Source organism: Festucalex cinctus, chromosome 7 (assembly GCF_051991245.1).
Source record: "Festucalex cinctus isolate MCC-2025b chromosome 7, RoL_Fcin_1.0, whole genome shotgun sequence".
Taxonomy (NCBI): domain Eukaryota; kingdom Metazoa; phylum Chordata; class Actinopteri; order Syngnathiformes; family Syngnathidae; genus Festucalex; species Festucalex cinctus.
In genome coordinates this window covers 20,998,122-21,013,801 of record NC_135417.1, presented here as the reverse complement: position 1 = coordinate 21,013,801, position 15,680 = coordinate 20,998,122, and the positions used below count along the sequence as shown (strand labels likewise).

General features: G+C 37.0%; 1 protein-coding gene across 2 annotated transcripts in view; it reads left to right on the top strand.

Annotated features, from left to right (window-relative positions):
• The window catches only part of me1 (malic enzyme 1, NADP(+)-dependent, cytosolic), a 70,949-nt gene extending 57,962 nt beyond the window's left edge, over positions 1 to 12,987 (top strand). The window contains exons 6-14 of one of the 2 annotated variants that reach the window (XR_013284427.1): positions 447 to 550; positions 5,584 to 5,693; positions 5,936 to 6,033; positions 6,156 to 6,269; positions 7,042 to 7,116; positions 9,383 to 9,525; positions 9,607 to 9,780; positions 11,871 to 11,969; positions 12,037 to 12,177. Coding sequence is in view for 1 of the 2 variants with exons in the window: in XM_077528047.1 (XP_077384173.1) it covers positions 447 to 550; positions 5,584 to 5,693; positions 5,936 to 6,033; positions 6,156 to 6,269; positions 7,042 to 7,147; positions 9,383 to 9,525; positions 9,607 to 9,780; positions 11,871 to 11,969; positions 12,037 to 12,204 (1,116 nt within the window). In the remaining variant the exon portion in view is untranslated. Of the gene's footprint in view, positions 1 to 446; positions 551 to 5,583; positions 5,694 to 5,935; positions 6,034 to 6,155; positions 6,270 to 7,041; positions 7,148 to 9,382; positions 9,526 to 9,606; positions 9,781 to 11,870; positions 11,970 to 12,036 lie in introns of both variants that reach the window. The other variant, XM_077528047.1, reaches the window with a different exon arrangement.
• Positions 12,988 to 15,680: the final 2,693 nt, after the last annotated feature.

The window sequence follows — 15,680 nt, the reverse complement described above, 5'->3', positions numbered from 1 at the left end:
CTCTTGTGATGTCATTTTCAGTCGACAGCAAGTTGCAAAATGTGTTTTTAAAGGTACTATTTGTACGTGAAAAATAATGAAAGTATCAAATTAATTATAGCAAAAATATTAACTTTTTATTGCTATAATGGGCTAAATAAGTCAAGTATCCCTTTAAGTAAAATAACCTTTAATGGCATCTGTTGTTTGACCCTCCCTTCTTACTTTGACCATCTCCAAACATTTTTTTTTGTTTGTTTGTTTATTTTCTTTGAACTGAGTCAAATGCCATTTTTAGCAAATGTCGCGGGCCACTGAAAAATGGACGGTGGGCCGCAAATGACAGTTTGGACACCACTGCTTTATAGGGTTAAAATAATAAATATAGCATTAAAAAAAAAAAAAAAAAAAAAGACATCTTTTTTTATTTGTTATTTTTTTTACCGTCATCATTGTGTGTTTTTCAGGCATTGTTGCAGGATCCACTGTATATTGGTCTCAGGCACAAGAGGGTGCGAGGCCAAGCATATGACGACCTGCTGGATGAATTTATGAAGGCTGTGTCAGACAGGTATGCGCATTTTGGCTCTCACTTCATCATTTGCCCGCTTCCTCTTGACAGTCTGCCGCTGTGACTTTAAGACGTGCAGCTCTCTTAAGCCCTTTGGAGCCGACTGTATGCATGCAGTGTGTAGTGCAGACACATTTTGTGGGATTCAGATGTCTGGAAAACAATTCACCAGTGAATGATTTGACTTTTATGAGTGGAATTTGGGGTTCCGTGCTATTCAAAACTGTGCGTAATAACCAAATTTGCTTGTGATGACCGGACCTTACTGAAAAGTGATCAGAGAGCCATGAAATCCACCAGAGCTATAGATTTCATTCACAACCATTAAAATGGGTTAAAGTGCTGAGTTCATGTACTTGATGACAGTTTTGTGTACATTTAATTTATTTGAGTGCCATTACATATTTATATGCATATCACAGTACTACAGAAGAATCAAGGCTAGTTGGCTACCGATGTTGGCTAGGTTAGTCCTTGTCAGAACTTAAGAAGGAACAGAAATAGAATTGGCAAAAAGAAACCACAACTCTAATAACTGGGTAGCTTCTCAACTACAGGGAACAGCAGAGCTTTTCCCTAAAAAGTAGCCAGATTGCTGGAAAAATGAATAATTACAGGCTCTGGGATTTAGTGATTATAGCTCTATGGGTTTATAAGTAATATACTGTACGTGTTTATTTTTCTGACAAACATAACAAACATGAACCCAATTGCTCCATATAGCCACCGCAATACAGATGGGATGCATTTTGAAACTATTTTATTAATAAAAACTTGAAGTTGAAATCATATCATATACAGCAACTATTTCATGGAATCAGCCACTCTGCTTACTAACAGAACTGACCACAGACAAGTAAGGAGCAGTCAGACACATGCAAAATTATTATATTCAAACTAAGTCAATAGACTATAGGAATCTTTGTATCACACTTTCAACTAAAATGCAGTGTTGTGCATTGATGAACTGTACATACTTATGTAACATATATTTGTATAGTACTTGTTTTTGTATAACAGTCAAACTGTGAATACAATTAGAAACCTAATAAGATTTTTTTTTTTTTTTTTTATAAAATACTGTTACCGGTGGAAGGTTTGTTTGAACATTCGAATTCTGTAACAGTTGATAACTTAAATTATGATGAGTGCCATTTGTATACAAATTTGAGGGAAAAAAATAACTTAGACATTTTCCATAATAATTTGGAAGGGGGGGGTAATCTCTCTTCTATTGCGAGAGATCACGGAGTCAACAGCCAATCAGAAAATTCCATGTCACATGTTCTCACATGTCTAGCCACAACCAATGAGATTGATTGACGCCTGTGGCGACTTTTTTGCTTCAATACGCCTGTAGTCTATAGCGTAAAGTCCACTTTTGACCACGAACATGGCATGTAATTTTGACAATTAACCTATTGAAGAAGATGCCGCTTAATTGTGCATGGAATTAAATATTCGTTGCGAGAATGTTATCAAACTGCGAATATGTGGCATTTCCGCACAGTTACCTTTTTGAGTGGTACCGCGTTTCACATCACAGTCCATCATCTACATGTACAACTTAATCCGTCCTTTACTATGCAACATTATCAGACGTAGTCATATGCGCTCACATCGGCACAGTAATGCGCTCCATTTTTTTCTTATACCTGTTTGAATAATGTTTTTATATTTCAAATAAGTGTTTTATATTTCATCTTCAATCAAGTGCCCTTCTCCCTCGCAGGATTGCACCTAAATGAAATGAATTAATGAGCTATCATTCAACATGTTTCCCCTGTAATATTGTGATTACAAAGGACTATACATTTAAATTTACGCATTGACCGGAGCAGCAATGTTCTTCCTCTATGGGGAGCTGCTGGTTCAAATTCAACATTCCTGCGGTGTTGCACTTTTTTTTAAATAAAGACATGTTCAAATTGCGGCACGGTGGGTGAGTGGTTAGCACGTCCACCTCCCAGTTCTGAGGTCTCCGGTTCGAGTCCATGCACCAGCCTTCCTGGGTGGAGTTTGCATGTTCTCCCCGTGCCCGCGTGGGTCTTCTCCGGGTACTCCGGTCTCCTCCCACATTCCAAAGACATGCATGGCAGGTTAATTGGGCGCTCCCAATTGTCCCTAGGTGTGCTTGTGAGTGTGGATGATTGTTTGTCTCTGTGTGCCCTGCGATTGGCTGGCAACCAGTCCAGAGTGTCCCCTGCCTACTGCCCACAGCTAGCTGAGATAGGCGCCAGCACCCCCCGCAACTCTTGTGAGGAATCAGCGGTCAAGAAAATGGATGGATGGATGGGATGGGATGGACATGTTCAAATTTGACATATGATTGCATTAAATGTGGGAGGAAACCCGAGTACCTCGACTCACATGGGCACAGGGAGAACATGCAAACTCTACACATGGAAAGGCAATAAATAAAAAATAAATAAATAAATAAAATTCAGCCAGTTTCTTGACTTGCTCGATTGGTAAATTGGCATTGTACACAGCTTGTGACCAAAAAAAAAAAAAAAAAAAAACAGCCTGACTTTGCACATGATTTAGACATCGGAAGTCAGATGTTTCACAGGAAGAGTCATTGAAATATTGAAGACTTTTCAGGCAACGGGGTAATATGAACAACACAGATGTCCTCCACACATCCACCCACACACACAGAACCATAAACACCAAAACACTCCCAGGATCATCACTGGATAAACACCAACAGCAAGAAGCTTCTATAATGGGAAGGTATTCCTCTTTCTCTTCAATCCCGCAAGCTCACTAGTAGTTAGATGGTTAGAGGATGTCGGCCTAGATTTTTATTTCACATTTCTGGGTCTATCATTCTGATATTTTTGTTGAAGTGACTAAGCTTTTCTACCCTGTCATTTATCCTAAAAAAGATAACCCTTACGTTTGACAAATATACAGTGTAATTTTTTGTCTTAACTGAATCAGGAAAAAAGAGAGTTGCTAAAGCCTCGGTCTCTGTTGATGACCCTTCATATCGGTCGTGTGTGAACTTTGGTGACCTTGCCAGAAGAAAGCTAAACCAGCATAGGTCAGCACCCTGTAGTTGTTTTTCTCCATTTATCAAACGGCCAACACAATAAAAAGTTTATAGTGCCCCTCTTTGTCTCATTATTCTTTGTCTTCTTGGAGACACGAAGTGCTTTTAAAGCTGCTCTCTGCTTGATAGAAAACACATTTTCTCCACAACGCAACTGCTGTGTTGACGGCCAGGTTTTTAGTCTCCGAATTAAGCAGCAATTTCTTCAAGTGCTGCTGAAGGAGAAACCCCAATGGCACCCTTTTCAGGACATTTGTCTTCGATCAACACTAATACAAATAGCATAACAAAGAGCGACAGAAAAAGAAAACAACCTCATCTTTACTGATTATGAAACAAAGGATTTCTGATGTCTTCATCACAAACACTGATAGGCTTCAATGTAAAAAAAAAACAAAAACAATAACTGCTGCAAATGAATTCCACACATCTGCTGAAGACCAAATAAAATAAAATCAGAGGACCTATAGCTGGCCAACAATGTACGTGATGTAAAATACATGAACCACAAACACAGCAATAATAGTGAATGACTCACTCTGTCTGCATTTTACTGCCTGGGATACTTTTGTCTGATATCTTTACTACAAATGCAGACAGGATTCAATGTAAAAAGGAAATAATAACTGTTATAACTATTTTAATTGGAATTAACATTTTAGTTGGTTATTATTGCATGGAATTGTAATTTAAGAGCCAATACCAAAACCCGAATATGATGACACCAATATGGAAATTGTAACAACCAAAGAAAAAAAAAAAGAAAAAAACTATAATACCTTTAAAAAATCCTTTGGTAAATATCAGGATAGAAAAAAAAATAATTAATTTTAAAACTATAATGAATATCAAATTAAAATTTTATTGCAACATAGACCAACAGCATTGCTGTGGTTGTTAATTCTGATCACGTAAAACAGCCTAGCAAGGGGCACATGCAGGTCTCATCAGGGATAGGCTCCAGCTGACCCATGTGACCCTGTGATCAGTCGAAAATAAACGAACGAATCATGTCGTACGTATTTGCAGACACTTGTTGCTAGGCAGAAGCTATTGTTCTAAAGTCTAATATTGACAGTCAGTCATCATTCTGTGCTGTTGCCGTTGTTACCATGGACACCTAGACTGGGGATGAGACACTTAGGAACTTGGAAAGTTAATCAAAAACAGCATAATAAGTTATTCGACAAATATTCGTTTTGATGCCCCTTAAAAGTTATTCAATGGGGGTGATGATGTGGATGCCCTGGTCACGTCTGTTGTTTACGTGATTTTCTGGCCGAAGGTCATCAGAATCACACCTTTAACCAGTTTATACTTTCCTTTGCCTCCTGCTCCATCAAGTTTTTAATCTTGAAGAGTGAGCGGCCTACTGCAAACATTCTGTAAATTCCTTACCAGAAGGGCCATCTGGTGAAAAGCATGGGAACTTGGCATTCCTCAAACAAAATTTGGCTTCAACATCTAATTTCACGGCTCATAACGCTGAGCTTATTTTTGTTGTATAATGTTTTTACAAGCTATTGAAACTGGCTTCTGACTTTCTAAATTGAACATTTGATTGGTTGTTTTAGGAGCAACTTGTTGAATGCTGCTTTGTTTTCCTTTTTTTCTTGGTCTTCATTTTCCTGTGCATCATTCGGGAAGCAGGTGTCCGCTTAAACAGCGTCCAGTGGTTTTATTCATGTTAGTTTAATAAATAATTTTGCTTGACTTGAGTTGGCTACTTTGCTTCATTTTCAAAATGATGTTTTAGATTTCCTCTGCATGTGCAGAAAACGGAACCCTAAAACCATGAGCATGTCAGTGCCTGGATTTAGCACTCAAAACTGTGGTGAAGAGCGCCCTCATCAGGATTGCACTAAATCAGCACTTTCAGCATGTGGCTTTTTTCCCCCACTGTTCATCACTCATCACAAACTACTACAGTACATTTTCTCTGCAACAGTGTTTAATTTATCCCTCCTTTTCACAGGTATGGAATGAACTGCCTGATCCAGTTTGAAGACTTTGCGAACATAAACGCTTTCCGTCTACTTAGCAAGTACAGAAATATGTATTGCACATTCAACGACGACATCCAAGGTAGAACTGCTTATCTTTTGCCTCTTATGAGTCCGCTTGTTTAAGTGTATACAACTTATCATGTCTACAACTGGTCAATTTTCATTGGTCCAACAATTTAACATTCAGATTTAGACATTCTGGGGCCTTGTTTCCATAGTGCAAATAGCTAGTTGACATGCCAATACAAACTGTACAAGTGCAGCTAATGTGGTTCATGTATTTCATCGAATGTTTCGTAATTGCTGTGTAATTTCCCTCAGGCACTGCTGCAGTCGCCGTCGCCGGACTTTTGGCGGCCCTCCGCATCACCAGGAGCAAAATGAGTGACCACACTGTCGTGTTCCAAGGGGCAGGGGAGGTGGGTTTGCCGTGCTATTCATTCCACAACGCCATTAATAAGTGTATCCAGTCCATTTGTGTGTCTGTCCATCCATTTTTTTTAATATCATAAAATTTGGTCCTCCCTCATGTTTATACCAGGCAGCGATGGGGATTGCAGAGCTGATTACAATGGCCATGGAGAAAGAAGGCCTCGCTAAGGAAGACAGTTTGAAGAAGATCTGGATGGTGGATTCCAAGGGCCTCATTGTCAAGGTGTCTTTATTAAAATACTCCCATCATAGGTACACCACCTGTACTATCTAACCTCGGTACAGTTTGCATTTTCTCCCCCCGTGCTTTCGTGTGTTATTTTCTCCAAATTTCCTTTCACGAATATTTGGTAAGCATATTCAAATGAAGTATTGTTGCAACACTTTTAACTAATTTGCTCCCAATAACGTGTAAATACATTTTTTTTAAGTGTCCTGAAGACGTATTTATACGTGTGTTTTTTTTGTTTTGTTTTTTTGTTTTTTGTTTTTATGCTAGAGCATACAAAAGGCTTTGATGCAGCCTCTCAACTGCAAAGAACGGTTGCAGAAATGAAAGTTATTACACAAACGGCCAGCAGGTGGCAGCAGAGCAAAGGCGATCAACCAGGGCCACCTTGAAAAAATGCTCAATTGCTTACCATTTTAAATAGATTTGTGAAAACTGATGAAACTTAGCTCTCTTCTAATGCTAATTGCTGCAAAACGGAAACAGATAGAAACATACTTTTTTTTCCTGGTGAAAGAAGAGTCTTTAATCTTTCTTTTGGTAGTTGGTTGCATGCTTTTGTAACAATTGAACACAATATTCTGTGGGCCTTGCAAAATCAGTAAAAATCCAGTAAAACAGCCGGGAGCGAACGGGATTGTTTCTGTGAAAATGTCTGGGAGTGAATGAGTTAAGCACCAAGAGAAGTTAATAGTTACAACATCCATGCCTTTTGATCACCCACCTTAACTCTGTCCTGTTGTTTGGCATTGTCAACATTCCTAAGGGTCGAGATCACCTGACGCATGAGAAGGAGAGGTTTGCTCACCAGCACCCACAGATGAGGACCCTGGAGGATGTGGTTCGTGAACTGAAACCCACAGCTCTCATTGGTACTTTTTGTAATCTTGTTTCACTTACACAGATGACGCTGGAAGCATGTGTGGCACAATGGCTGCCAGTGAAGTAGGCTACGGGACCTTCTATTAGTGATTGAAATTTTGGAAAAGATTATATACAGGGTCCTCAGTTTATGGTATTTATACTTTAGTCAGAACGTGCTATATTCTTTGACAGGGATGGACATATTCAATGCTGGAAGGGGCCACAATTTTTCATCAGTGCTACCACAGACTTCCTAACCAGATGTTTGACAAAATACATGCATATGTGCTCCTAATAAATTTAATTTTTCATAATATATTCTCAATGCATGTACTGTATAAAAGATCCACTATCTGAACCCACCAGTAGAGTTGGAAACAAACAAAAAACAAAAACAAAACAAAAACAAAACATACTTTGATTTTTTTTTTTCCCAGTGAGAAGGGGTCCTCCCTTGCATTAAAAACAAATCCATTCAAAACTGCTGCTTTTCACAAAAAAAAACAAAAAAAAAAAACTCCCTCACAATTTTATTACTGAGGTGTACTATATTTCTCCTATATATCATTGCAAATCTGTAAAAAATAAATAAATAAAATAAGTAGACCTACACACATTATAGTAAAAGGCAACATCAGACCTGGTGTAAGAGCAACTAAGCCACCTCTGCCATCTAGTGGTGAATGGTGATCGTACAAGTTAAAACTACAGTCCACCACTGCATACTTGCGAATTAACACATTTGTGGATTTTTGTGTGTGTGTGTGTGTGTGTGTGTTTTATATGCAGTGTTCCCTCGTTTTCCGCTGGGGTTAGGTTCCAAAAAATACCCGCAATAAATGAAATCCGCGAAGTAGTTAGCTTTATGTTTTACAATTCTTATAAACGTTTAAAGGCTCTAAAATCCCCTACCACACAATTTAGACACTTTTCTCATTGAGGCATTTACATGTTCTCACATTTCTCTCTTGTTCAAACATTGATAATGTTCAAAACTTCATAAATTTTATAAAATGGGTATATTACTGCAAAAAAATATGCAAACTTGCACTTAAAAAAAAAAATCTGCGATACAGCGAGACCGCGAAAAGTGAACCGCGTTATAGCGAGGGAAGACTGTATATATTTAGGGTAGTTTTTTTTTTTTATCTTAGAATTTTTTCCCCTATTTTCCCCATAGAAAGCATATATTTCCATAATAAATATTGAATGTTTATCAGCGTTTTTTATTTATTTTTTTTAAGAATTTTGGAGATTTATAAATAATAATAATAATAATAATAATAATAATAATAATAATAATAATAATACAATAATAATAAAAATACAATAATAATAATAATTATTGTACAGTTACCCATCCCTGGTCTATGACTTAATCGGCGTCTTAACTCATTTGCTCCCAAAATGTAGAAATACGTTCTATTTTTAAATGTTTTAAGGGTCCCAAAGACGTATTTATACTATTTTTGTTGTTGTTGTTTTTATGCTAGAGCATACAGAAAGCTTTGATGCAGCCTCTCAACTGCAAAGAACGGTTGAAGAAATGGTAGTTATTACACAAACGGTCAGCAGGTGGCAGCAGAGCAAAGGAGATTAACCAGGGCCTGGTTGAAAAAAAATATATAAATAAAAAAATTACAATTCTAAATAGATTTGTGAATCATGATAAAACTTAGCTACATTCTAATGCTAATTGCTGCTAAATGGAAACAGATAGAAATATACTTTTTTTTTTTGCCTGATGAAACAACAGACTTTAAACTTTATTTTGTTATGTATATGTATATGTTATATATTCTATGGGCCTTGCAAAATCAGTCAAAATCCAGGAAACAGCCGGGGTTGAAGGGGATTGCTTCAGTCAAAATGGCTGGGAGTGAATGAGTTAATACTGTCACTATGACATTGCAGTTATATAAACCTTTTTGAAGGCCTTGGACAGGTTATCTGATTTGCCCCCCAAAAAAATGTAATTTAAGTTGTAAATGAAGGCAAGTAGTACTTCCAATAGTGTTTTAGTTGCCACCACCACTAACACAGCAGTATAGTCCTACTTGCTATAAATATTTGCATCAAAAACACTTGAAGAAGATAAATCTAAAAGGCCAAATGAAAGAACAGTCAAAACAAATGTGTACCCTGCTGTGCAAACTCATTTATTGCGAACCTGAAAATGTGTTTTGTCGTGACTGCGAACCGAGGACCCCCTATTGCTGTTGATGACTGCCTTTCTGTTTCAGGTGTGGCAGCTGTGGCTGGCGCCTTCTCGGAACAGATTCTCAGGGACATGGCGTCCTTCAACGAGCACCCCATCATCTTTGCTCTCAGCAACCCGACCAGCAAAGCTGAATGCACCGCCGAGCAATGTTACACCTTCACAGAGGTTTTGTTGCTTGCACTCATTTGACATGGAAAATGTACGTCCTGCACTTGAATAGATAATAATACTGGTCTTGTGCTGTAGGGGAGGGGCATCTTTGCCAGTGGCAGTCCATTCGACCCCGTCACCTTACCTGAGGGGAGGACGCTGCACCCCGGTCAAGGAAACAACGCGTACATCTTTCCTGGTGTGGGCCTTGGTGTCACCGCCTGCGCTATTCGACACATTACTGAAGATGTTTTCCTTATTGCCGCAGAGGTAGCATTGACATTTGACATGAGCATATATACACTGAATAAACACTACATTCACATAAGCACGCCAATGTAGCCTGTCTACAAAAGGATCGAATCCAGCCAGATCTTTTAACTGAGTTATTATTTCCATTTGCAACATGTTATTTAAAGCTAGACTTGTGTATTTTCATTCAGCAAGTTATTCATTTAGCGCTCTGGTATTCATAATTGATGTATTTATTATTATTATTTATTTATTGTTAACAGCATCTCAATTTTGTTACTGTTAAGGAAGCAAAGTTTTCATCAGTATGATGTTTTCTTTGAGTGCAACCTAATTTATTTTAAATATTGTAAATAATATCCAGTCCCCTGCCTACTGCCCAGAGCCAGCTGAGATAGGCGCCAGCACCCCCCGCGACCGTTGTGAGGAATAAGCGGTCAAGAAAATTGATGGATAAATAATATCCAATATTTTTAAAAACTGTTAGAAGTAGGGCTGGGTTTAAAAAAAATCGAATAATCGATATTGTATCGGTTGTCCTTTTCAAGCCTCATACGATTCATAAAATTATGAATCAATTATTTTAATATCTCTTTTTCCCCATAAATTTTAAGAAAATAGAATATTAAAAGCCTTTTTTTTTTATCTTACTATTTTCTTGAAATCTGCGATTGGCTGGCAACCAGTCCAGGGTGTCCCCCGCCTACTGCCCAGAGCCAGCTGAGATAGGCGCCAGCACCCCCCGCGAGCCTTGTGAGGAATAAGCGGTCAAGAAAATGGATGGATGGATGGATGTTTTCTTCAAATTTACAGTTCACATGAATTTAAAAGCATTTTCTTACGTTTATGAAAGCCTTGACTTATTGCACTTCAAGACATTTCAGAATCTTTTGAATTTATGTTTACAATCATTGAATTCGAATTATGAAAATATCTTCATCTCATCCTTGCTGATTTCAATATTTTTCACTTAAGTGATTATAACACATGCTATTTATTATTATTTAACCAGTTCCTGCTGTCACAAAATTGAATTTTGAATTTAATGTTTGTCGAGTTTTTATCATGGCCTAGATATTTAAGATTTGATGTTCCATAATTAATCGATATTGGATTGAGTTGACGGAAGTCGAATCCAACTGAACTGTTGTGAATCAAAATCGAATCGATTGAGGAAATTAGAATCGATACCCAGCTCAAGTTATAAGTACTCGCAAGGTCTTCCTATGAATTGATGGTGACTATCCTCAAAATAATGAAATAGAATACAAATATGAGTGTAGTGACTGGCGCATCTGTTGACATGCAAGAAGTCCCAAGTTCAAATATGCGTGGAGTTGCATGCACCAGGTTAAGTGGACACCCAAAATTTTGACTGTAGGTGTGAATTGCTTTCTGTGATTTGACTGGTGTGCGTCTCGCTCAGCATCAACTGGGATCGGCGAGTTCGCTAGTAATAATGCTGATGAAAGAATACAAACATGACAGACAACTTTAAATAAAGGATTCTAATAAAAATATATAAAATAAATCGCATGAGTCATGTTGGTAATATTCTCAAGCTTTACCTCAAGCTTGGACTCTCAACCAAAATCCACGTTCATGTATTCGTTAACCATGTCACCAATTAGTCCCAAATTAACTCAAACAGGTTAATAATTGTACTTTGCCTGAAAAACCCATCATAATTTAAAAAAAAAAAGAAAAAAAAGAAAAATCCTATGTGATCATAATGTTACATTGTTATATTGTTTTATGTATTATTATAGTAATAATTATATATATATATATATATATATATATATATATATATATATATATATATATATATATATATACATATATATATATATATATATATATATATATATATATATATATATATATATATATATATACATATATATAATATAATAGATTAATTAATTCAAAATATTACATGATTTTATATATTAATTATTAGATTAATAATTAATTAGATATAATTATAATAATATGATAATATATAAATATAAAAAAATAATTAATTAAAAGTAATATATAATAATTACCATATTATATAAACATTATTGTTTGTGTTGGTGATATGTGTGTCTCCTGCAAAACAGGCTCTTGCTGACCTCGTGACAGAGAAGGACCTATTTGAGGGAAGACTGTATCCGCCTCTCAGTTCCATCAGGGAGGTCTCGCTTTTGCTGGCAGTCAAGGTGAGAGTTCAGCTCGTCGAGTGACATTTCCTTTACAGCGCATTTCTTCTTCCCATATGTGTTGCAGATAATGGAATATGCGTATGAGCACAACATGGCCACACTTCACCCAGAGCCCTCCGACAAAGAAGCGTACGTGCGCTCGCTCGTTTTCACCACTGACTATGATGACTTTACTGCGGACTCGTACCGTTGGCCAGAAGACAGCATGATAGTCCGGTCATGCAAACTCTGACATCGTGACACTCAGAAGAGTCCACCGCTGTCATACAAACATTTTTTTGTATGAATTTTATGGTAACAACACTGGCATAAATCACTATGGGATTTTTGATGCTGCTGAAAGAAGTTTCCAATATGTTGGGCATTACTTTCACCATTAAGGTTTTGGTAGTTGAGATTAATTTAGCAATTACATTTAGGTAAATAATGTAGTTGGAAATATATATATTTTTTCTTCAGAATGTCTTAATTCTGAGCCACTTGTCAAATTGCAATGTGCAACCTCTGTCAAGTAATGCACCAGTTTTGTGAAATTACACTGTAATATTATTACTGTTTTGGATGGTGCTATCTATTGTAGTATGTGAAAATATTTTGATTAAAATTTGATTGTTGTTTTTGTCCAAACCTCTTGTGTATTTGGCACGTGATATTTTTGAGTACAGTATTAGACAGTGGTTTTCAAATAAAATCATTAAAACATTGGTGATGACAGAGAATTAAGGAAGCATTTTAGTTAACTTTTGTATCCATATAATTGTTGACGACATACATGTGTAAGTCAGCAGCCTTGAACACTCTTGGACGATTCATTTTCGAGAGACAATGTCCATGGTAATATACTGCCCTCTAGGGGTCAACGTTTGAAGTTGCAATGACATTTCAAGTACTTACCATGCTGTGTAGGTTTGTTTTGTTTTAAATCAATGTTGTACCTGTTTAAAGTTTTACCTGATTTTTCATATTTATAATTGAGTCATGACCCACTCCCCTTGATTCGCAAAAAGAGAACCCCCCCCCCTCTTTTAATTCATTTTTTTTATTAGCACCATGTTTGTAATTTTAAAATAAAAATGTCATCAGGGTCCAGTTTAGCAAGTCCTTTACAGTCATACTTAATGACATCGTGTTTTGTCAACAAGTGTGCTGTAAAAATGTGACGCCCACTTAATGTGTTGACAGCCAGCCACAAGAAAACGTTCACACTAGTTTGTGTCTGTCAGGTCAGAATTAAATATGGTTTGACGTTAATTCATCGATCCCCAGTCAGACAGTCAGTACCAGAGGCACTGGCTGGCCCACTGGCCATTCCAGTATGGAATCAATATGGAGGCAACCGGACCAGTTAGCATTCAGTGTTCAGCGTCACGCCTCAGGCGAGTCTGTGGGAGAGAAACTTTTGCGTTAGCTTTCCTTGCTTGTCCCTCCTTTCAAATATACCAAAATGGCCCAGGGCATCTATTGCTCTCACATGTGGATCAATATGTCTCGATGTCAACACCATCCGTTGTGCATTAACTGTCTGGAACCATCAGCAGTAAAATGGCGAATCATCGCCATCCTTCACCCAAAAAGGTTGAGTTGCTTTCATTTAGGAAATGTATGTGTAGAGTTCACATCAGGGACAATTCAATTGCTCATTGACATTTACTTTGTTCATTTTGCTTTATAGTAAATGTGATCAATAAAAGTACCTTCAGTATACAGTGTAAATATACACTGTTTTAATTGTTGGTACTAAGCACATCTGTATTGGTAGTAAGGTGCTCAGAGTAAACTTTTTAGTACACATCCAAGTTAAGATACCAAAGATAACTTTGTCCTAGTCAAGCACATTTTACCTTTTTACAAAGTATACATTTAAATATCTACTGTTAGGTAGTCAGCTCCATTCTTGATAAAAGAAGTCAACCACAAAATTTTCTTTACAATATGCTCTATGCAGCCCCACTAGTCTAAACACAACATTCTGATTAACATTCTGATCATGAAAAATGCATAAAGCAGCAAAATACAACTGTTTTTAATCCATCTGGGGGCGGCCATTTTGCCCCTTGCTGTCGACTGAAAATGACATGCACAGGGCTGAGGTAACGACCAATCACGGCTCAGCTTGTGAATGCCACATGACCAAACTCACAAAACTGCTGTGCCATGCGTGATTAGTTGTTACCTGAGCAACTCTGATGTCATTTTCAGTCGACAGCAAGTGGTAAAATGGCCGCCCCATGAGAGGATTAAAAACAAGTGGATTTTGCTGCCTAATTAATGTTCCACAAGCAGAATATGAATCAGAGTGCTGTTTTAAACTATGAGGGTAACATAAAGTTGTTTGGTTTGATTTTCCCTTTAAAATGTATGTTTACTATAAAGTGAAATAGTGTCTTTAGTATTATCTGCTTTGTATGTTTTATGATGAGTGGAGTTAAACTGATTTAGCAGGAAAGTTCACTAACATACAAAATTATCTATCCATCCATTTTCTTAGCCGCTTATCCTCGCATGGGTCGTGGGGGTGCTGGAGCCTATCCCAGCTGGCTTCAGGCAGTAAGCGGGGTACACCCTGAACCTGGTTGCCAGCCAATTGCAGATATAAAATTATACTAAATATTAATTTAAAAAAAAGTCACAGTTTTAAAATCAGAGTTTTGTTGTAAGAATGTAACATGCATTACAATATGTTTTAGTTGTTTTTTTTTTCATATTCCAACAAAGATTTTGTTATTGTCAATGAGAAAATCATCAAAGCAATGATCCAAAGTGCGTCCTGTCATCACCTTGAAGCTCTTGCTGCCACCTTTTCTTGTAAAAGACGTCAGCTACATCTTTTTGACCTTGTTTACACGCTCACGTTAAATTGCACCTTGCTAGGACCTTGCGACCAGTGCCAATCAGCAAAGACCCTGAGGGATTGCCGCCTGCGTCTGTCTGCCCATCCTCCCTGTCGTCTGTCTGACACTCGGCTCATATGGGCTACTACCACCAACTCCCAGCCAGCTTGTCCTGCAGGAACAAGCAACCCTCGTCTGTCCTCGCATTTGCTGTTCACACACTATTATTATTATTATTATTATTATTATTATTATTATTATTATTATTATTATTATTATTATTATTATTATTATTATTATTATTATTATTATTATTACTATTGTTATTGTTATTGTTATTATTATTATTATTATTATTATTATTGTTATTGTTATTATTAGTAGTATTAGTATTAGTATTAGTATTTGGTCTTGTCATTTAGCAGTGTTTGTTGTCAGAGTTAGCAAATAGCAACACAATGAACCTCATTTGCCGTTCAAGGCTTGCTCACAGTGCAAATTTGTATATAGAAATCTCTTTTCTCATTGTGTTCTTGGCTACTGTATGGTATGAGTTAAGCTATCAAAGGCTTGAGATTAGACTATTTTAAAAAGCATCATATTACTATTTGTATTTATGCGATGAGGGATGAGAGTTTGAGGAAAAACAAGAAATTTGACTTGTAGCTAAGCACCCTCGCGACCCTTGTGAGGAATAAGCGGTTCAGGAAATGGATGGATGTAACTGTCAGCGTCTAATATGAAGCAGCAGAGGGCGCTCTAACACGCATTTTCTTTTGAGAAAACCAACTTTATTCCGTGAATCACGGCATATCCAGAAACGTTTTAATTCAAGTGATACAATTTTGTAAGTACCGTTTCATAAAATGTCTCAATG